We start from the raw sequence: 23,019 nt of genomic DNA, 5'->3' as shown, positions 1-23,019 counted from the left end.
ACAAAGTTACGGACCGCAGCTCTGATTGGTTGTTTTTTACCGGGAGCGATGGAGTTTCTGCAAATGGCAATAGGACACTGGGAGGAGCCAGAGGAGCTTGATTTATACACAGATTATCTGTCTCATATTCTACTGTCAGGACATAATGACAGGTTTAATAAATATGTAAAAAATATTTGTTTTACAAAGGTTACCTACAGCACCTTTAATACTCATTTATCATCAGCTTGGTTCCAGGTTCCCATGTCATCATGAGCTGGTAGCTGTGTGAAGACCTCATTCAGAGGTTACATCTTTACATTTCTTGAATTGACATTGTGGATTAACCCTGTGCTCTGATTCCAGAGGGGGTTTTAGCAAACCAGCTCGAAAAATGAAAGAATACAACAGAGGTCACTAATGATAAACGTTCTCAGAGCTTCCTCTTCCCATCAGCATCGCATGCTCAGGGAATTTCTCAGAGAAGTTGATGCAAATGCTGATGACCTTCTGCTACACAACAATGTAAGATGGCTCAGCAAAGGTAGGGTGTTGGAGCGCTTTTGGTCCATCCGAGGGGAAATCGCAGCTTTCTTGGCACAGCTGAAGAACCAGAAGGCAACAACATTTTCTCTCTTTTTGGAGGATGACAAGAAGATGGATATTGTGGCTTTTTTGGTTGACATCACTTCACACCTGAATGAACTGAATTTAAAGCTACAGGGCAAGGACAATTCAGTTTGTGATCTGATGACAGCTGTCCGCTCCTTTCAGAAGAAACTTGTGTTGTTTAGGGAAGACCTGCTGGCAGACTGTGCACACTTTCCAACTGTGAAGGAACAGGTTCAGGGTGAGAGAGATGTGTCTTCTTTTGTTGACTTTCTTGACAAGCTGATTGTAAACGTCAGCATGCGTTTTGACAGCTTCAGCCTTGGACAACAGCTCACCCTCTTCATTCACAACCCATTCCTCATCACAGATGTCAGGGAGTTCTCAAAGGAAGTCACACTGCTCCTCAAGTGGGAGAATGCTGGGCCTCTCCAGATGCAACTGATCGATCTACAAGCAGATGTGGCCTTGAAAGAGCATTTTGGAAAAACTGATCCTACCACTTTCTGGCTTCAAATGGTCCCAGAGACCGCTCTCCCAGGTCTGAGGAAAGTAGCCTTGTACATCTTTACCATGTTTGGCTCCACATACAACTGTGAGGCAGCTTACTCAACAATGAACATTATTAAAAGCAAATACCGATCCAGGCTCACTAATGAGCACCTGCACATGTGTTTGAGAAGGGCCCTGGCAGGACAACCAAGGGCTCACTTTTCTCACTAAGCAAGAGAAAGTGTGGAAGTGGGATATAGAAGGGAAAGAAAGAGAAAAGGAGGTGTTAAAGCTGTTCAATTGTTAACGTGTTGAGTTTGTTTATTTTAAAATGTGTTTAAACTTAAGTTGTGAATGGAAGTTACCTAAAAAGTAAAAGGGAAACTCAAGCTATACTTTTTATTTCTTTTTTTTTTTAATTAAGCACTTTATTTTGAGATGCACATTTTTCAAAAGCTCTGTTGTTTTATTTATTTTTAATTTATTTTTAAATGCAGCCTTTATTTTATTTAAATTGATCATTTATTATTAGAGTACTTATTATTTCCCTACAGCTCAATATATAAACTGACAATAAATATTGTTGAAATATTATTCAATTTGTACTTTCATTTTATTTGTCGTCTCTTGACTAGGCTACTTACATATTTTCATACAACTATAGGCTGTGGCACTGAATCATAACACAAGTTAGTCATTGTGATGTTGGGGACCTTTGGTTGCTGATTTTTTTTCTAACTGGACCTCTTAGAATTTTAATTCAATACCCCTGGAATACAATAATAAGGAATACTGTCTACAGTATCTATAGACTCTTTTTATGTTTATTTTAATTTATTGGTTCTATTTTGGCAGGATATTATGGGCAGAGAAAATATCACAAACTCTTCCACATACTCTTTAAAATAAAGGTGCTTCACAATGCCACAGAAGAACGTTTTTGTCTAAATGGTTCCATAAAGAACCTTTAACATCTGAGGAACCTTGCTGTTTCACAAAAGCTTGAAAAAACACAGTTGATGTGAAGTTATGTCATTACTTCATTATTTCTGTGACTAAGCTACATCACCATTATACACTTTTGCATAACGCCCTCCTACTGGCTGTTTGGCTCGCCATCAGGCAACAGATGAGTAAGTCATTTCATTGACAATATACTGTTTTTTTAGAGGGGAAAAGACAAAAAATAAAAACATAGCCGCATCATAGTTCCCTAAAGATACAAAACAACATGAACTTCAGATGTGCAGTCACGTGTTAAAATCACATGTGAAATGTTGAACACATGCGAAAAGTGGTCTTCAAATCATTCTATTGCTGTTAACCAAGTAGCGAGTTTTTACTGACAAATTTTACAGTCTTTTACCATTAAAATTGCTATTATTTTTTACAGTGTGGGGTCCAAAACAATACTGGAAATGGGTGCTTTACTGTAGACTCGGAAGTAAAAGCTTACTGCTATGATTATGTAAGAGTTGTTTATGATTGATAGTCTACAGACGCTGCTGTGATTTAGGTTAAAAATGCATAAATAGGCCTCTCAATACATATCAAACTATATGTAATAATGTATTAAAGCAATAGTGACCACATGATTAAAACAGTTACACTTAATTGTGTGCTGCGACATCCAAGATACAGTAGTCTTTTAGTTTCAATCATTCTGAAAATCCTGCATCGAGTTGCCTTGTTTGTAATCAAATCCATGGTAAAACGAAGTGAACAAAGGACCAAAGGGGTGTGTTTCGGGTTTATTGTAACCTTTTCACTTTTAAAATGGTAAAAGCTTTTTTTTTTTTTTACTGTAGTCGCACTGTTGTATTGAGTCACATTTATCACGCAACACTGATAAAAGCATATACACCCCCACTTTATTAGTATTTATATAGTATATGATTATGTTGAACTTTGTTCTTGAAAAGATGGGACTGTATTAAGCAGTATATAAAAAGTGTTACTGTTGCACATAAAACGTTTTTCTGAAATGTCTGTGTATTTGACAAATGTTGCATTTAATTCACTTAATTTGTCATAAAGTATGCAACACAGCGTAAGTGTCACTAACGGAAGCAGAAAGTGTCCGGGTCGATGTTTCTGTTTTCAACTCCACTTCCGACTGAGAGTTAACATTTTCTTTCTATAAATGACTACATACAGCCATTTTTTTTTAAATAATGCAGAATTAAAATTACACACAAATACAGCAACTGTAATTACATTTATCAAGTGTTTAATAATGTCTATCAAAATGTAATGGTTCTCACCAAGTCATTGTCAACCCTTTTTTGAAAGGCAGTATTACATGAACCCATCCATCATATTACATCATCCCTGGCTCAGAGAAGCCAAACAGGGAATGTGAGATTGAGTTTCATGGACAGACGATGACAGACAGTGAGGACATTCAGCTTGAGTCACGGCCCACAGAACTAATTGGATTCCTCCAGTTTCTCTTCACAAACTCATGGCAACATAAGAAAGTAGAAGTGGACTTCAATTCATGGCAAATTATCTCAACTCATTAGAGCCTAGTCATTAGTGAGTCTACCCAATTAAGTGAAAGAACAACACAATGAAACAAATATTAGTGCTCTCTCTCTCTCTCTCTCTCTCTCTCTCTCTCTTTCTGTCTGTTCTTTGTTTTGATCAAATCTGCTTCCATGGCAACGGAGGTTGCTAAATGCACAGGGAAGGGCATGAAAACCTCAGACAGATGCTGATTCTGTGTCCTTTCATTCAGGATCACTACAACTAAAGTTGCAAAAGTAATACACATGCACAAGAAATGATGTTTTATTAACAAAGTTCGGGAGAAGCACGAGCAGATAATTAACACAGGTGGAGAGCACTCAGCAATCAATGGTAAGAGGTGTATATATACAGCAGTCTCACCTCAATTCATTTGACAGTCTCGCAGCAGTTAGTAGCTTTTGGTTTCAGCTCTGCCATTATGTCACAATCGAGCTCTTCATCTGATGAGAACGGAAACACCACCAAGGATGCACGTTCACATTCCGCCGGTCCAACGACCATCCCTCCAACGCCGGACGTCGCACCTGAGCCCCAGGCCTCTTCACGCGGCCGCACACCGGCCCGAACAGCCCTACGCTCACCAAGACGTCGAGGCCAGTCTTCACCGCCCCCGGCAAGGCTTCCACCTTCTTCCCCGGCCTCCTCCTACCGCTCGGCCGTCCCGACGATCCCACCTATCGGGAAGTGGACCGTAGCTGGATTGAGGGAAGCGCTCGGCAACTCAGACATCCAGGCTTCGCGAAAAATGAACAAAGCGGAGCTGTATGATCTGTACGTTTCCCTACAGTCGACTCCAAAAACGACCCACAGGCAGAGCAAAGCCCGCAGGGCCCAAAATTCGCCTGCCCAGCTACCACCGTCGTGTTCCCGCACAGGATCCGGCTCGCTTCGCCCATCGAGCCGCAGAAACCGGTCTTCAGCGAGCCTAGGCCGCGCCCCAGATTCCGCCATGGCAGGTCCACACCCACCTCCCGATGAGGCCCAGCCCTCCACCACGGTTTCTGCTGCCACAGTGCCGCATGCAGCCAGGCCCAGCGGCCCCCCCACAGCCACTCAGTTTCATAATCCTGCTATACATAACCCTTTTTCTTTTCAGTGGCCTACAGCCCCCGTTGGAGACACTAGCGCGAGGCCATCGCTGCTACCAGCACAGACCCAAGGATACCAACAATTCTACCCACCAGGTTATAACCCCGCCCACTTCCAGTGGCCTGCGGCTCCAGTAGCTCAAACAAGCGCAGGCCCGCCTCCGCTTGCAGTTCAAGCCCACGCTTCAAATTATTATGCTCCCTGTTCGTCATACCCTCCAACTAACTTTCCTTTTCAAACCACAGCAGGTCATCTAAGCGTGAGGCCGCCGCCGACATTCGCAGCCCCGGATCATACCCTTCCTAGCTCTCTCATACAAAATAAATCACCTTATTCTCTCTTCACAGCGACTCCGATGCCCGTGCCATCCAACGCAGTCGTCATGGAACCACCACCGGTATCCCAAAGCATCCGAGCACAGATCTTATCAGGTGCGGACATAGATCTTTCCTCTCTTCTCCCTCTACTCCCCGCAGCGGAACCAGACCGCCGTATAGATTGCGGTGATTTTTCAGTTACCCTAAAAAAATACAAACACACACTCATCTCGCGTTCTTTCATTTCCTGAGTTTGCAATTGCTTTTTCCCGTTTCACTGAAATCATCTGTTCAGCTTTCCCCCACAGGCGGCGCGAACTGAACGATTATCAAGCAATCATAGCTGAGCTCGCGCTGTCCTATGGGGGTGGGCATTTCTACACGTACCATAAACTATTTTCAGCAAAAAGTGCAGTGCGAGTCGCACAGTGGAATCAAAGCGCATACTGGGGCGCACTCGACTCCGATCTCCACAGCAGAGTGTTTTTAGGCTGCAAAAACATCACTTGCGCAGTTTGCAGGTCAGTTACGCACGCAACCGCATCGTGCCCGCAGGTTAACCCTTCGACTCTTCCCTACGAGGGAACAAACACCGCTAAATCCACCAGCTACGTGCCTCGGGCAGCAACCACCCACGCAAACCAGGATTCTCCCTTCGACGAAAGCCGACAGCCCTGTAACTATTTTAACAAGGGTAAATGTCACCGAGCGCGCTGCCGGTTTATGCACATCTGTAATTTCTGTGGCGGTACTCATGCCCGCATTGTATGTCCAGTTTACAAATCTGTGAATAAAAAATCTTGTGCGGGGACCTGTCAGCCCCGCACAATTCCCCGTTCCCAAGCATAAACAGCTTGATCCCTCTCGATGAATTTTCGTTGAAATACCACGACATAGATCAGGCTATCGACTTAATCAAAATCGTAGGTCGGGGTGCTTGGCTTGCAAAAATTGACATTACATCTGCTTTCAAAGTAATGCCTATACATCCAGATTCATGGCATCTATTTGGAGTTTGCTGGCTCGGGAAATATTACTTCGCAGTGCGTCTAACTTTCGGATGCAAAAGCAGTCCAAAAATTTTCGACATGCTATCAGAAGCCGTCTGCTGGATTTTGGCAGATGGTCCTCAGATGCTTTCCATAGCTATATCAGGACCAACCGATTCCACATTAAAAAAGCTCACCAAACCCTCATTGAATGAGGAGAAAAGAAAAAGAAAAAAAAAAAAAAAAAAAAAAAAAAAAAAAAAAAATTCTTTCGCCCAGCGAGCATTGGTCTCAAGCGGACGCAGTGTGAGAAAATCTCCCGGTCAAGGTCTCATTTTCTCTCTTTTCTGTTTCTCTTTCTGTCCAGCGAGCATTCGGTCTCACAGCGGACGCAGCGAGAACTTTTCCGGTAGAGCACTTACGTTTTCTCTTTCGTCCAGCGAGCATTGGTCTCAAGCGGATGCAGTGTGAGAAAATCTCCCGGTCAAGGTCTCATTTTCTCTCTTTTCTGTTTCTCTTTCTGTCCAGCGAGCATTCGGTCTCACAGCGGACGCAGCGAGAACTTTTCCGGTAGAGCACTTACGTTTTCTCTTTCGTCCAGCGAGCATTGGTCTCAAAGCGGACGCAGTGTGAGAAAATCTCCCGGTCAAGGTCTCATTTTCTCTCTTTTCTGTTTCTCTTTCTGTCCAGCGAGCATTCGGTCTCACAGCGGACGCAGCGAGAACTTTTCCGGTAGAGCACTTACGTTTTCTCTTTCGTCCAGCGAGCATTGGTCTCAAAGCGGACGCAGTGTGAGAAAATCTCCCGGTCAAGGTCTCATTTTCTCTCTTTTCTGTTTCTCTTTCTGTCCAGCGAGCATTCGGTCTCAGGCCGGGTTCACACCGCAAGCTGCAGCAGAGCAGAAGCAGCGCGTATTTTTTTCGGTGCCTATGTTAACAGATGAGAGCGTTCACACTGCACGCAGAAGCTGCGCGGCAGAGCGTTGCAGAAGCAGAGCAGAAGCAGCAGTGCCGCGATTGTTTCGGCGCTGGGTCTATTTTTGCTGCGCTGCTGACGCTCAGTTAAAGTGAAAGTACACCTTTGATGGACAAAATAAATATGATTTCACACAAAAAGTGCTCTAACTGCACAAATAAAGCACATCTAGGGTGTTTTAACAAGAACTAGAGTATGTTACGAAAAGGAAATTATTATAAAAAAAATATGTATAGAAGATAAAGTGACCATGGCCAAAATGATCATGATCATGGCCAAAATACACATGTGGGTCATTCTACGGAAATGTCCATTTTTCTGTCCCTAGCCTTTACAGAAATATTACACTTGAAAAACACTTTAGGTTTACAATTTTTTTATATTTTAAAATGAAACAATATGTTATTTGAACAATTACACTTTCTTGATTTTTATTAATTAATTAGAATTCCAAGCACCACAGAAGTGCTCGTCCCCACAGTCATGTACAGAGGGAAAATGCTTTATTTTGAGGTCAAAAACAGTGTTTTCTTCCATTTAAAATACAACCATGTGTCCATAACTATCAAATATATGATATAAATTACATTAAAAAACAAAATGCTAAATAAATATTATAAATTATATAAAGAAAGTAGTGGTCCCCTGGAGTTGTGTCACTGGTGTTACCGTTTAACAAAAAAGCTCTTATTTTGAAATAACAGTCATGCTGATGACATCGCTCGACTTCCTTCTTCCAATTTTCTGGAGATCTATGAAGAGAAGCCATTGGTAAGTCCACTGTCTCTTTTCAATTATCAGAAATCTTCTCATTTATCTCATGATTTCATATGAAGCTTTTAGTTGAAGTCACTGGTATGACCTCTTTTATTGTTTGGGCATTGTAAAAAACTAGAATACAAATGGATTAAACTACTTAATTTAGTGAGTACACCATGATTGACAACATGTGGTTTGATACCTTGCAGCAGCCATTTTGTAAAATGCAGTTTTCATGAAAATTGTCACTGGTGTTACTGTCACTGGTGTCACCTTCCTTATGGGTAACACCAGTGAAGATCAGTAACACCAGTGACTCCCTTTTATAGATAAACTTTGTTCAAAGCTATTCATTTAGTTATTTTGCATAAAATAGCACTAAAATTATGATTCTAACTTTTCTTTGTCATTGTTAATCCTCCTTTGGTCATGTATTTCTAAATTGAGGGTATGGCTAAACTGAGCGCTGCTGAGAAATGTGGTTTTATTAACAAAGTTCGGGAGAAGCACGATCAGATAATCATCCAATTTGGTACAGGTGCATCTCGTTTAGCTAATCATCTTATAGCACGCACGCGTATATATATCCAGTCTTCCTACCTCCTGTCCCACGACAGTTTTTCGGCAACCCTCCTCCACCCCAACTCCTCACTTCTAATCTATTTATCCCAAATTGGGATAGGGGGAGTTATTTGGGTTCGGGCTATGCTCCGGGCCCGGACCCCTCCCCCAGGACAGCACGCCAAAATATGCCTACTATTTGCCTTCAGATTAGATGTAAGGGTGAACTCGTGAAACAGCGACTATACAGAAAGCGTAGGGATGCTGATCCTGAACGCAGAGCAGAGTATTTGCAGAAAAGGAAACAGAGCTATGTCCGTGACATTGATTCACAAAAAAGAAAGAGAGTAAGTGATTTGAGTGAAAGGGAGAAGAGATATGAGCGAAAGGCATGGAGGGTCCGTCAGCAAAGATGCAGGCAAAGAGTCAGAGCAGGAGCATTGACCACCCCCCCCCCATCATCACCAGCTAGATCACCCAGCATTTCAAGGTACAAACTGAACTGTTACAAATACAGAAATAAATGGTAAAAGAGATATAAAAGTGCATAGCATTCAGTACCTCCACATACACACTCACACTCACTCACAAACACTCTCTCTTTCTCTCTCTCTCTCTCTCTCTCTCTCTCTCTCTCTCTCACACACACACACACACTCTCACACACACACTCATACTCACTCTCTCTCTCACACACACACACACACACACTCACTCTCTCTCTTTCTCTCACACACACACAAACACACACACGTTTGTTTTTTTGAAAAGTATGTTCATCCCATAGGTGTAATGGTTTTTATTCTGTAGAAACTGTATATACTATGGCCCTTCACCAACCCTACACCTAACCCTAACCCTCACAGGAAACTTTGTGCATTTTTACTTTCTCAAAAAAACTCATTCTGTATGATTTATATGCATTTTGAAAAATAGGGACAAGGGTTATGTGCTCATAAGTCACCCTCTCCTTGTAATACCTGTGTCATACCCATGTCATTATACAGAGTTGTGTCCTGATATGATACAGAAACAAGAGCACACACACACACACTCACTCACTCACACACACACACACACTCTCTCTCACTCACTCGACAACGTAGGAAAGATGCACAAAGGGAAATAGAGAAACTGAAAGACAAGATCATCGGTTAGAAACGAAGATATGAAATGGTGAAGAAATGAAGTTAAAATGTTAAGTTAAAATGTTGTCTATAATATTTTTCTAACTCTGATTTCAGTTCTTATGAAATGAGTCATTTGTATATGTTATGTATGTCACTGGTGATTTGTTGTGTCACTGGTGTTACTGTTTTTTTTTCTTTCACATTAAATAAAATCTGTCATATGTGGCATAATGATCATTTTAAACTAATTGAATTCTGCTGCACTTAAGAGTTAAGCTTTAAATGATTGTATTATTGCTTGTTTAAAACCTTTTTTTCAAATATTTTCATTGTTATAGCAAATACATGGTTGTGCAATTGAACTAACATCATTCAGTCACACTTTTAACAAACCTGATTAAAATAAATAAAACTTAATCACCGTATTAGTTAGATCATCATTAATTTTCTGTACCTCTGACTGCATGTGCTGAAAAAAAAATTAAAAAATATTTCATAACACCTTTAATATCGCTAAAGAAGTAAGGTAACACCAGTGACAAAAAAAGGGTGTATGCGGTCTTTAAATACATGCACACAAAAAATAAAAAATCATTAAGCTGTAATTTATGTGTACTCATAAAGTCAAAGGGTAATCTAATAATGTGGTCTAAGTTTAAATGTTAGAAAAAGAAATCAATTTTAAGAGATCTTGCCATACCAAATGTGGACGTTTCTGTAGAATGACCCATGTACTTAAACGAATTTTGCCCAAAATTTGCATTAATGATATCTACTGTGTTCTTAGCAAATTACATTAAAAAATTATGATATTTTAAACCACATATTTTTCAATTTTTTATTATATTTTTTTCATATATTGTTTTTTTTCTTTTTCTTTTTTTTACAAAATCTGTTAAAGTACTTACAGTTCTATCCAAAAATAGACATTTTGCCGAAATACAAAAACAACTTTAAATAATTAATATTGCTAGTTTAGCCTTGGAGATTTATTTATTATTAGTAGTTGTCGTATTCTTTTAACTAGGACTATGTATTGGCAGAAGAACGGATGTCGTGCTAACAATCATAAACAACAGCACGTGGTGTCACAGGCGGTGGTCTTCAGAGTGCACCTGGAAAGACAATAATGGACGACACTCGTCTCATTGTGGAAGTTGAGAAATATCAAGTTCTTTATGATCCACACAATGTACTTTAGAAAGACTTGCAGGAGAAGGAAAAAGCATGGGATGAAGTTGCAGCGGCTCTTATTGCAGATGGTAATTAATTTTGTAGTGTTTTTGACGCTTTCGCTGGCACACGAGCAAACAACTCAATATTTGATTCAAAATTTATTCAATTGGAACCATTCATTTACAATTTCTAAATTACACATAAGCACACAAATAACAAAAGCAGGTGATACATGCATTTATAATAAACAAGTAAATGCTGATTTCAAGATGAGCAGGAAGTCAAGGCTGTGAACCATTTACAATACACATAATTTAAAACCGTTTATTAAATTGGTTTTCAGGGTGTTTTTTGGTAAATTTGATTGCAAACAAACCCAGTGACAAGATGGTAATATGCACCATGTTCTCTCCTACGTCGGTTAATGGGATGAACCCAAAGTCTGCGTCTTTTTAGTCTCCTTAATAAAAAAAAATTGCGCAATGGCCTTTCTTCTATCAACAACACGTATACTGCACGGAAAACAAAGACAGCAAAACAAAGATCCAACAAAAGTAACAATTAAATTATTAATTAAAAAAGCTTCTTGCCAAGTCTTTTTATTTAAATGTATTTTAAATGGGAAATAAAGCAATGCGAACGTACCCATTATAGAGCACTCTGATCAAAATCTGCTGTTCAGTTGCGCGCTGCCTCCGCTGCCGGTGTGAAAGCAAAATAGGCGCGCGCTGCTTCTGCTATGTCTACCTGCTGCTAACGCGCTGCTTCTGCTCTGCTGAAACTTGCGGTGTGAACCCGGCCTCACAGCGGACAAAGCGAGAACTTTTCCGGTAGAGCACTTACGTTTTCTCTTTCGTCCAGCGAGCATTGGTCTCAAAGCGGACGCAGTGTGAGAAAATCTCCCGGTCAAGGTCTCATTTTCTCTCTTTTCTGTTTCTCTTTCTGTCCAGCGAGCATTCGGTCTCACAGCGGACGCAGCGAGAACTTTTCCGGTAGAGCACTTACGTTTTCTCTTTCGTCCAGCGAGCATTGGTCTCAAAGCGGACGCAGTGTGAGAAAATCTCCCGGTCAAGCTCTCATTTTTCTCTTTTCTGTTTCTCTTTCTGTCCAGCGAGCATTCGGTCTCACAGCGGACAAAGCGAGAACTTTTCCGGTAGAGCACTTACGTTTTCTCTTTCGTCCAGCGAGCATTGGTCTCACAGCGGACGCAGTGTGAGAAAATCTCCCGGTCAAGCTCTCATTTTCTCTCTTTCCTGTTTTTCTCTTTCTGTCCAAAAAAAAAAAAAAAAAAAAAAAAAAAAAAAAAAAAAAATTTAATAATACTAATAATAATACTAATAATAAATAAATAAATAAAATGCCTGATCGGTCCCCGTTGCAAGTCGGCAGGGCCTATCAGTCCAGGCACAATGAGCCGCCACCACAGGCCCACTGGCCAAACTTTCAGACCCTTTCTAGAGACGCCAGCACGCCAAACGTGGCACTCATTTGGGGGGTCTTTTAGTTCGGCGGCTGTCCTCTGCTATTTAGCTTTTTGGGGGAGTACTCTGGGTTCGGGCCGAACTCCGAGCTCGGAGCCCTCCCTCCGGACAGCACGCCAAATACGCATTAAATCTTACCCTCCCAATTGTATGTAAGTGTGAACTCGTGAAATGATGTTTTATTAACAAAGTTCGGGAGAAGCACGAGCAGATAATTAACACAGGTGGAGAGCACTCAGCAATCAATGGTAAGAGGTGTATATATACAGCAGTCTCACCTCAATTCATTTGACAGTCTCGCAGCATCCCCCCACCACCCCTTCTCCACACTTCTAATCCTAAACCACTTACATAGGGTAGGGGGGGGTACTCTGGGTTCGGGCCGAACTCCGAGCTCGGAGCCCTCCCTCCGGACAGCACGCCAAATACGCATTAAATCTTACCCTCCCAATTGTATGTAAGTGTGAACTCGTGAATTGAAATAACTACAACTTAAGTAGACAGACCAATGAGGGACTACGACTAAATTAACTAGACGACTAACATAATCAAGAGGAGACAGAAATTAGTCAAGGAACACATGAGGGATGAAAACACAACCAAAAGTTTCTGTGAGTGTGACAGTGTCATTCACCTTGCGATATTTTTCACAGCATGTGTCATGGCGGACAACTAAAATGCAATATAGTTTTATGAATAATACTGATTTTGTGTCACAGAATGTAGTTTTAAGAATTATTTTAGGCAAGTATGTACTTGTTTAGACTATAAAGATCTTCTAGAATTTACTGCTGGCTGGATGTCTCAACTGCCTTTATACTTTTGACTGAATTGCCTAGCAACTTTTATGATGGCTGTTGTTGTTAATTAATTATGATTATTTAATAATTAATATTTATATAAGTAATAGTATTTAGTATTGGGAAACTGTATGTTTGTGATGCTGATTTTAGTTCCACCAATTTACCTCATCCAATTACCAAGCAGTGCTTAATTTTGTTCAGTCTGTGGTGTAAAAAGGTCACATCCTCCTGGCGGGAAGTCTTCCAGGCCAAGTGCATGCAACCACTGGCGACTAATTTTAAAGTCTGCTGGAAAACTTTGCAGTTCAGCAGTGCTGTTGCAACCAGCAACACTACACATACGTACCATCCTGACCACTGTACTAAATACAGATAAAACTACGCCAACTTGAAGCTATCCTAACTGATGCAATACTATGCTACTTACTAACTAGCTAACTAACTATGCTTCTAACAATACGAACATTACACTACTATGCTAATTAACGACATAAGCTACACAAAATAATATAAATAACTATATAAATGCTATGCTAAATAGATGCTATAATAGTCTATCCTGGTCATTTTCAATACTCGCAATTCCAACTCCTGACTCACTACAGTGATTTTGACGGAACAAGATGGTTTTATACTGTCAGGGGCGTGGTAGCTCGTGCCAAGGGGCGTGGTGAGTTGCTTACGTCACCTGCCACCGCAACATCCAATAGGAAAAGTTGGTTTAGGTTTTAGTTACTGTTTAAGTATAATTCGATGGGATATAAATAAATGCCATTTGATTTTATTATTTTTATGATGCAGTGACATTCAAACGCTTCAGTTGACACGTTTTGCTTTCATTGTATGTTTTATGTCCAGGCTAGCCTACTTTGTAAATCTCTGCATTTTTTTTTTTTTTTTCAAGCACGGGCTAAGTAACTGTAATAAATGATCAGATGTTCTACTAAAGCACTTGGGTTTTTTTGGGGGGGGGGATGAGAGAAGCCTTGAGCTGTCTGTGCGCGCTAATATCGCTTGCTGCTGTTTTTCACCGGTGGAAATCATTTCATTGTTGCGCGAGCGCGGATCAAGCTGCTCTCTCCTCACCGACACACACACACACACACACACACACACACACACCGCGCCTCCAGCATGCTTGTGCTTCTGCTGTGAACATTCTCGCTTTAAGGCAATGAGAGCTCCGTCCTGACAGCATTTGTTCCCTCGGTGCAGGATGCAGGAGCGGGTGAAGCGCGGTGGAGCGGCGGTGCTGCTGACGCTGTGCGCGGTGCTCGAGGTGAGTCTGACCGCCTTTCACACGCGCCTCGTCAACTCCGTCCTTTGTTATCACCCGCTGTTTACAGACAGATCTATTGTGTAGCGTTCCTAGAGATCCGCGTGCAGTGTTGTATCTACATGTGTGATGTAGCGCTAGAGCCTTTGTCTCTGCCTCTGTCCGCTCCTCCTTCAGTGAAACACACTGGAGAAATAACACTGTAAATATCACTGTTTCTCAGGGCAGAGTTAAAGCAGAGCTGTGGTGTTCTTTATGGGTCACCTGAATTGCGTTTAGAACCGTGTTAGGGATTGTTTAACTCTTAGTTAGGGAAATCAGACGCGTTATGTATTTAGTTGTGTATAATGATTAGCCTATGTGTGTGTGTGTGTGTGTGTGTGTGTGTGTGTGTGTGTGTGTGTTATATTATCACAGGCCTGCATGTTCATGAAAATCCCATTAAAGAAGTTAAGGGTGGCTAAATGTCAGTATTAAAAAAAATCTGTGAGTTATTAATTTATTTATTTTATGTTTTGTGCACCGTACCAGACAGTTCACATGTAAAAAAAAAAAAAAGAAAGAAAAAGAAAAAAAAAAGATTTTCTTGGATTGCAATGAGATCAAAATTGTTTAATTGAATAATACGATTTAATCTTATTTGATTTGATAGCATGCTGATTTGATACTGTTTTGTTTGTGTGTGTGATTGTTTATTGTACACTCAGCTGGTTTGCTATGATCTGATTTCTCTCTCTGTTAGCCGTTTTGCTTTGGGTTGGCTGTTTCATTTCCAAATAACTTTTCTTTCTTTGATATGTACAGAATTTACATGTCAAAGGTGTTTGTGAAGCTAAGGCATCAGGCTTCATCAGAGCTCCTCACTGTACAGCAGATATTGTGTTTGCGGCTACAGTAATGGTATTTTCACCTCATCGCTGCCATCATTATATGGGCCTTCAAGAGAAGAGAGAGACACTCTGTCATAAGCACTTAGATGGGGATAAATCAATATGCCAGCTTATTCCCTCGTAAACTGTAGCATAACATCAATTAATTCCTGCATGTTGTTTCTCAGTAAAGATGTGCTCATTAGAGCATGGGCTGCTATTACTGGAGTCAATGACTGGGTTATGACTTATATATACCTGATGTATCTGCATGTTTTATCACTCATATCCACTTGTGCCACAGATGTTTACTGTATTGTATGATCTGTAGAAGGCATTTGGAGTTGTGCTTAGTGCTATCAGTTTATTGGTTGTTGTTTGACAGTCCTATAACTGCAAATAAGTAATACGACTGGCTTCTTTTTTAGCCAACCTTAAGATTTTGTAAAAGACAGACTTTTAATGCTCAAAAATGTGAAACTTGTTTGTAGTTATCCAGGTACGTAGGGTCAAACTGTAATGTATAACCAGTGAATGTGGTTAATTTCAATTAAACTTTAAGGAAGCTGACGTGCTGTTGTGATGTGATATACTGCATCTAAGACCATTATAAACAGCATTTAAATAATATTTTCATATTATTACAAACACATATTATTTGAGGGCCATTTGGACTTTTTCTAAATTTATTTGTCATACTATATAGGACAATGAAATTGTGTAATGAATGTAAAAGGGTATTTAAAAAAAAACTTGGTGACAGAACCTGAGAAAAAAATAAAAATAAATGTACAGGAAAAATTGTAGCTGTGGTTACCAGAGCTTCAGCGTTAAAAGGAAAAATGTTAGCAATAAAAAAAAAATGCAAAAAAAAGAAATTTACAAATCATAATTGTATCTTTTTAAGAAGAAAAATATTAGCTGTCACACAGGGGATTATGGCTGTACCAAAAAACGGTTAATTTAGAAGTATTTTACCATAACACAGAATTAGATTTTTTTAGATTAGAATTTTTTTTACTGTAGCATTTTTTACCATCTTTTACCATTAAAGGATACACAATAGTATCAGAACAATATCAGAATCTGCTGATAATGGCTTAAAATGTAAACATCGTCATCGGTCCGATATGTACAACTATGCCGAAATGTCCTGCCGAAAAGACCGATATCTTGCATGCGCTCAGGAAATGCTAGCCGCAAGATCGAGTCGGCATTGTGGTCATTCTTGAAGTAAATTTTTGCCTGAATGGTGATTAGATTCACTGTTTTCGTTCACTAGCGCCTGCAGCGGCTGACCAATCAGGTGAGGAGTTTTAACTCTCTAGGGGGCGCTGTTGGCCTATTTGTATTAAAATGAAAGTAAAATGCACAAATAACATTAAGATTGTATTTCTGATTAAATAAAGCATTAACTGATGTCGTAAAGTCATGAGTATGTTTTTAAATTAAAGCTGCAGTAGGTAACTTTTGTAAAAAAAAATTTTTTACATATTTGTTAAACCTGTCATTATGTCCTGACAGTAGAATATGAGACAGATAATCTGTGTATAAATCAAGCTCCTCTGGCTCCTCCCAGTGTCCTATTGCCATTTGCAGAAACTCCATCGCTCCCGGTAAAAATCAACCAATCAGAGCTGCAGTCCGTAACTTTGTTTGTGTTCAAAATGTAGAAAAATGTATATAATAAGTGAGTACACCATGAATCCATTTTCCAAACCGTGTTTTTAGCTTGTCCTGAATCACTAGGGTGCACCTATAATAAGTGTTTATATTCGGACTATTTTAGATTGCTTCGGTGATACCGCGGCGGAGTAACCCAGTACCTTTGTGATTCTTCATAGACATAAACAGAGAGAAGTAGTTCCGGCTACGATATTCTTCCGCAAGACGCAAGCAGTTCTGTTTATTAACCGCTAGAGCGTCAAAAGTTCCCTACCGCAGCTTTAATTAAAATCACAAACATGACACTTGTAATTTTATATATAGCCTAGATTTATTTATTAAAGTGTCATTTTAATTTTTTTGTTATGAACGCTAAAATATTTTTCAGAATGTTTACAACTCTTTTGCTTAAGACCATCTACAAATATTAAACCTTTAAATAAAATGTTACGGTTACCACTGTATCTAACTGAAAATAAAAAAGATTTATATTTGTGTGCTCTCATTATAAAATAACTTCATTGTTTATTAATTCTAACAAATAAATTTTGTTAAAACTAACCAAAATGTAAAAGAATTTGTTTAGAATCTCTGCACAGGAGAGACTTGGTGTTGTTTCCAAACAGGAGGAAATATATCGACTAACAGCAAAATGAGTTGAAAAATATTGGCATATCAGATGCTGGCAAAATCGAATATTAACATCTCTAATTAAAACCAGTTAATTTTTGAACTCTTTCCCTTATATCTAACTGTAAAGGTAAATGATGTTGACTATAGGAGCTGCATCAGTTGTGCACACATCTAATGAGAAGCGCGGTGTTGAGCTGCAGTCCGTGTCAGTCCTCTCATATCCAGCGCGCTGCTGTGTGCAGCTCTGTTATTGGAGCTTTACCCGCATTGATTCCCATCACCGCCTTCAGTGACATTGAGCAAAGGCATTAGTGCAGACTGCAGGATCAGTCAGAAGTTGACAGGAAACAGCAGGGAGTTTAATTCAGCGTTTTGTGTGGCTTGCAGCATTAATACAGGGCTTTGCTCACTTGGTGCTGTGAATCTATATTAAGTTCTGTTCTCCGTTAAGAGCCGATGTTTCTCTCTGAACGGCAGCCAGTGTTAAACACGGCTCATGTTAAAGGGCTGGGGTCCGGTGTAGACGGTCAGTGGTCTCGGTGTAATAAAGCAGCTCTGCTGGGACTCATTCAGATCCTGCTCCATAAACAGCCATTACCCTTCAGTCAGGGAACGACCTGCTGGAAGAACTGCTCTCTTTTTTACTGGTTTTGTAGAAGCCATTGAATTATTGAAGGATGAACCTGGAGTGAAAACATAAACAGCTTCTTGAAAAGATGAGTAATTTATGGTTTGTTTGAGAATAGTTTGCTGTGCTTCATCTGATCCAGTGTGTTGTTTCCAGACTGACGTTCTGTCCAAGAGAAGAACATGTCGTTTAAAACTCATTTTCCTCGTTCTTAGAAATGTGATCTTTATATTCATATTGATTCATTTTAAAAACCTGAGAAAATAATCAGATTTACAGTTTCATAATTAATGTCATGCACCAAAAAAAGAAAGAAAGAAAAAACAATAAAAGAGAAAAGGTTTCATATAATGCCTCTTAAAAATCCATATAAAATGGTGTAAAAAGGTAAAAAGCATATTATATTTACACTTTAAATACAAGTGACAGTAGATATCTTTTTTTTTTTTTAAGTGTGTATGTGTACAGTATACATATATATATATATATATATATATATATATATATATATATATATATATATATATATATATATATATATATATATATATATATATATATATATATATATTAGTGCTGTCAGTTTATTAAAAAAAATAATAATAATAATCGCAATCAATCCCACCTGAATGGTAATGCAAGATTTCAGTTGTATGTAACAATTTATGTTTCCAAATATGGAAAATGCAATTGAAAATGCATTTATATATTTATTTATTTTATTTTTTCAGGTTTAAAAGTTTTATACAAATATTATGAATTAGCATTATGGTTTTGTAATAATGACCACACAAGGCATTTTAATCAAATTATCTGGACATTTATTGCGCTCATGACTTTGTTGGCTGCTTGAAATAGTAAGTTGTACAAATAGGACAGTTATATATATTTTAGATTATAATTTTTTACTCCAACCCGTTCTATAAGAGAATGGGCAGAAAGTGAAGTTATTAAATGGATGCATTTCCTCAGATCGATTAAAATAAAGCAGTATATGGGACAAACAGTCAGAGTTTAGTCTCTGGCTCATTAACTGAAGCTGTGTAGTCTGTTAAGTCTGTGGAGAGCGTGTCAGATTGACCGTCTCTCTGCACAATATGCATCCGTCTGTCCGTGAGCGTCCAAGAGGATGCTGTCTGTCTTCTGTGAGGAGTCTCCAGTCTCCACATTAACTCAAACCATTTCCAACTCATTCTTCAGTAGAGCAGAGCGGATCCAGGTCAGACACAACAGAACTTCACCCAGCAAACCCAGGATATTAGTCCCTGTCGGCCTCTCTTACCAAACTGTTGTTCTTTAGCAGAGAAAAGCAATTAGAGCACTTGTGATTCTGTGCCTGTCTAATATGTTTATTCCAGTCCAGATCTGTGTGTTGAGTGCTGGATCTGAGATTGTTCTCTAAACAGAGCAGACTGAGAGAAAGATCCCTGGTGAGAAGAGCTGGAGATGTGATTGGGTTTAGCCTCAAAGCTACTATCATCATGCGGCAGTGCATAAGGACTCCTGGGAGAAAGCAGAGATTTCTGCTAATTATGGACCGTTGGGATTAGCTTTATTCGCTCATCATGTGGAGTGGATTAATGTGTGTCATTTAGCACAGAATGACCAAGACTTTATTTTCATCGCAGAGAGAATCAGAAGAGTCTGCCGATGCTCTTGTATCTGACGTAGAAATGTATTATTGGTATTTATAAAGCACATATTAATGTCTTATTCTGCATGATCATATTCTAGATCTCTTGACTCAATACCTAAACATTCACAGCAACTACTGTACTTATTATTAAATATAGTTTATTGTACTAGTATAGTTTATATATAGTTTATTTACGCAATAGTAAATATAGTTTACTGAAGTAATTAATGACATTATTTTTGGGTGAACTAACCCTTTAATAGTGAATATGTGTTCCCTAATCTAAAGAGTTAGTAGGATTACAGTATTTCACATGCTTTTAAAATGCTGTAGTTTTATTTTAATTTGGTTTGTTATAAAAATGTATTGATTGATTGATGATTTAATATTAATGGATTATAAAGTGTGTGCATTTAAGTGCAGTTTGTGATTATAAAAGTAAATATTAAACCCTATTATTAAACGTTTTACTTCAATGTACATTAAAGACTGCACTTATGTTGACCCACATGCTTAAACATGCTGAACTACTTAATTATAACTTTAACTAGAGTGTGTTTTTGATAATATATTTAAAGAGAATATATTTTAAATGTGCTAAATTGCAACTTCATCTTTACAAATATATTTGAATACATGACGTACACGTTTCATTACATTAAAATATATTTTAAATTAACAGTACATTTATTTATGAATTATTTATAATAAATTATAAAGTATAATATTTATATAAATGTTAACATATAAAGATGTCCTTTAGTCCTACTTAAGTAGATAAAAACCACTCTAAATCTAAGTAATTATATTTAATATACATTTAATGCATAACACATTTCATTGAGTTGCAATGCACATGCACATTAAGTGCTCAAAAACATTTGCGCTTACTTTTAAAAAGAGCAGAAATAATTCACTTTATTATCAATATTCACTGAAGTGCTTCTCTAATGTGCTCTTTTTTAATGCAGTTGTTTTTTCACAATGATGTGTTATGTTCTCCAGTTAGTTTATTTAAATGAGGGTGTTTTTAATTGTAGTCAGTGTAAATGTATCTGTTTGAGTTTAATGCATCCAGACGGCTCATATTTGTGAGGTGTTCAAGTGAGTGCTTTTCAAAATGTATTTTTACTGTATATACAGCATTTTGACCACACGTGTTACTCAGCTCTGCATACAGTAAGTTTCTGGTCAGTCGGTGTTGTGGAGGACGGCCACACTTCTCAAGTCTCGTGTACAGGAGCCACACTTTGACTTCTGTTCAGTTTTCCAGTCAGGATGTGTTTGCTGAGACAGGAGATGAAACTGAGCAGCTTATATCACGACAGCTGAGCTAATGTCATCAGCTAAGAGCTTAGCATTTATTCAGCGTTTCAGCACTCACTTCTGTCCCTTTATATATATATAAAAATACTTAATATAATTATAGTATATTATTAATTTTGAATATGATTCTTAATCAAAAAGTCTAGCTTATTCCTCAAACCATTTCAAAGGAATTGTCGAGGAATGCATTGAATTAATTGTGAAAGTGGAAAAAGGCAGAGAAACACAAATAGCATTTTCTTTTAAACACGCTCCAATAATGGGCTTTAATTGTTTCTGTTTTTCTCTTTTTAAACGAATTATTAAAGTGAACGGAAGGCTGATTTGCACGCTCTGGGACTTGTGCTTCTCATGTGCTGTGTGTGCTAGGATTGAGAGTTCCCGCGGCTGTTTCTGGGTGTTTCCATCATGCTCCTGTGCACACACACACTGTGCTGAAGATGAAGACGGCTGAACGGAGTCCAGTGTAATGAGATACGAGAGTTTGCTGTTCATCTGAAGCTAAACGCAGCTCTACCTCAGAGATTCACAAAGACTGCAGCAGATTACAGCTAATTATGATCATACACTGTTCAGATGAAGGAAAGAGTAACGTTCGAAACATTCCGTGTATTTGTGTCTCTTATGTTGCCGGCAGTAAAAGGAATGAAATCAACCTGAAACCTGCAGAATAAATATGAGCTTTTACGTTATTTACAGTACATTGCACATACATGCGTAAGTCCGTCTGGTTGTCTGGACGTTGTTATATGGTTACTGATGTGATTGACAATTTTCTGCTAGGACTTTATCTGGATATGTGAAAAATAATGAAAATCCCTTCCTATTTCCTGCGGGTTTCATCATTCATCAAGTGTGTGCAGTGTTCGGTGTCTCTGTTAGGCCGGGTTCACACCGCAAGTTTCAGCAGAGCAGAAGCAGCGCGTTAGCAGCAGGTAGACATAGCAGAAGCAGCGCGCGCCTATTTTGCTTTCACACCGGCAGCGGAGGCAGCGCGCAACTGAACAGCAGATTTTGATCAGAGTGCTCTATAATGGGTACGTTCGCATTGCTTTATTTCCCATTTAAAATACATTTAAATAAAAAGACTTGGCAAGAAGCTTTTTTAATTAATAATTTAATTGTTACTTTTGTTGGATCTTTGTTTTGCTGTCTTTGTTTTCCGTGCAGTATACGTGTTGTTGATAGAAGAAAGGCCATTGCGCAATTTTTTTTTATTAAGGAGACTAAAAAGACGCAGACTTTGGGTTCATCCCATTAACCGACGTAGGAGAGAACATGGTGCATATTACCATCTTGTCACTGGGTTTGTTTGCAATCAAATTTACCAAAAAACACCCTGAAAACCAATTTAATAAACGGTTTTAAATTATGTGTATTGTAAATGGTTCACAGCCTTGACTTCCTGCTCATCTTGAAATCAGCATTTACTTGTTTATTATAAATGCATGTATCACCTGCTTTTGTTATTTGTGTGCTTATGTGTAATTTAGAAATTGTAAATGAATGGTTCCAATTGAATAAATTTTGAATCAAATATTGAGTTGTTTGCTCGTGTGCCAGCGAAAGCGTCAAAAACACTACAAAATTAATTACCATCTGCAATAAGAGCCGCTGCAACTTCATCCCATGCTTTTTCCTTCTCCTGCAAGTCTTTCTAAAGTACATTGTGTGGATCATAAAGAACTTGATATTTCTCAACTTCCACAATGAGACGAGTGTCGTCCATTATTGTCTTTCCAGGTGCACTCTGAAGACCACCGCCTGTGACACCACGTGCTGTTGTTTATGATTGTTAGCACGACATCCGTTCTTCTGCCAATACATAGTCCTAGTTAAAAGAATACGACAACTACTAATAATAAATAAATCTCCAAGGCTAAACTAGCAATATTAATTATTTAAAGTTGTTTTTGTATTTCGGCAAAATGTCTATTTTTGGATAGAACTGTAAGTACTTTAACAGATTTTGTAAAAAAAAGAAAAAGAAAAAAAACAATATATGAAAAAAATATAATAAAAAATTGAAAAATATGTGGTTTAAAATATCATAATTTTTTAATGTAATTTGCTAAGAACACAGTAGATATCATT

General features: G+C 38.7%; 1 protein-coding gene across 1 annotated transcript in view; it reads left to right on the top strand.

Moving 5' to 3' along the window:
- The first annotated feature begins 7,632 nt into the window (after positions 1-7,632).
- LOC113076186 (vesicular, overexpressed in cancer, prosurvival protein 1-like) overlaps positions 7,633-23,019 on the top strand; it is a 32,883-nt gene continuing 17,496 nt past the window's right edge. Inside the window, exons 1-2 of the mRNA XM_026248847.1 lie at positions 7,633-7,753; positions 14,108-14,171. Coding sequence (XP_026104632.1) covers positions 7,689-7,753; positions 14,108-14,171 — 129 coding nt within the window. The 5' untranslated portion in view covers positions 7,633-7,688. The remainder of the gene's footprint in view (positions 7,754-14,107; positions 14,172-23,019) is intronic.

The sequence above is a fragment of the Carassius auratus genome, unplaced genomic scaffold (genome assembly GCF_003368295.1).
Source record: "Carassius auratus strain Wakin unplaced genomic scaffold, ASM336829v1 scaf_tig00019252, whole genome shotgun sequence".
Taxonomy (NCBI): Eukaryota; Metazoa; Chordata; class Actinopteri; order Cypriniformes; family Cyprinidae; genus Carassius; species Carassius auratus.
Note: the sequence above shows the minus strand (reverse complement) of the source record. Positions and strands in the feature narration are given on the sequence as shown.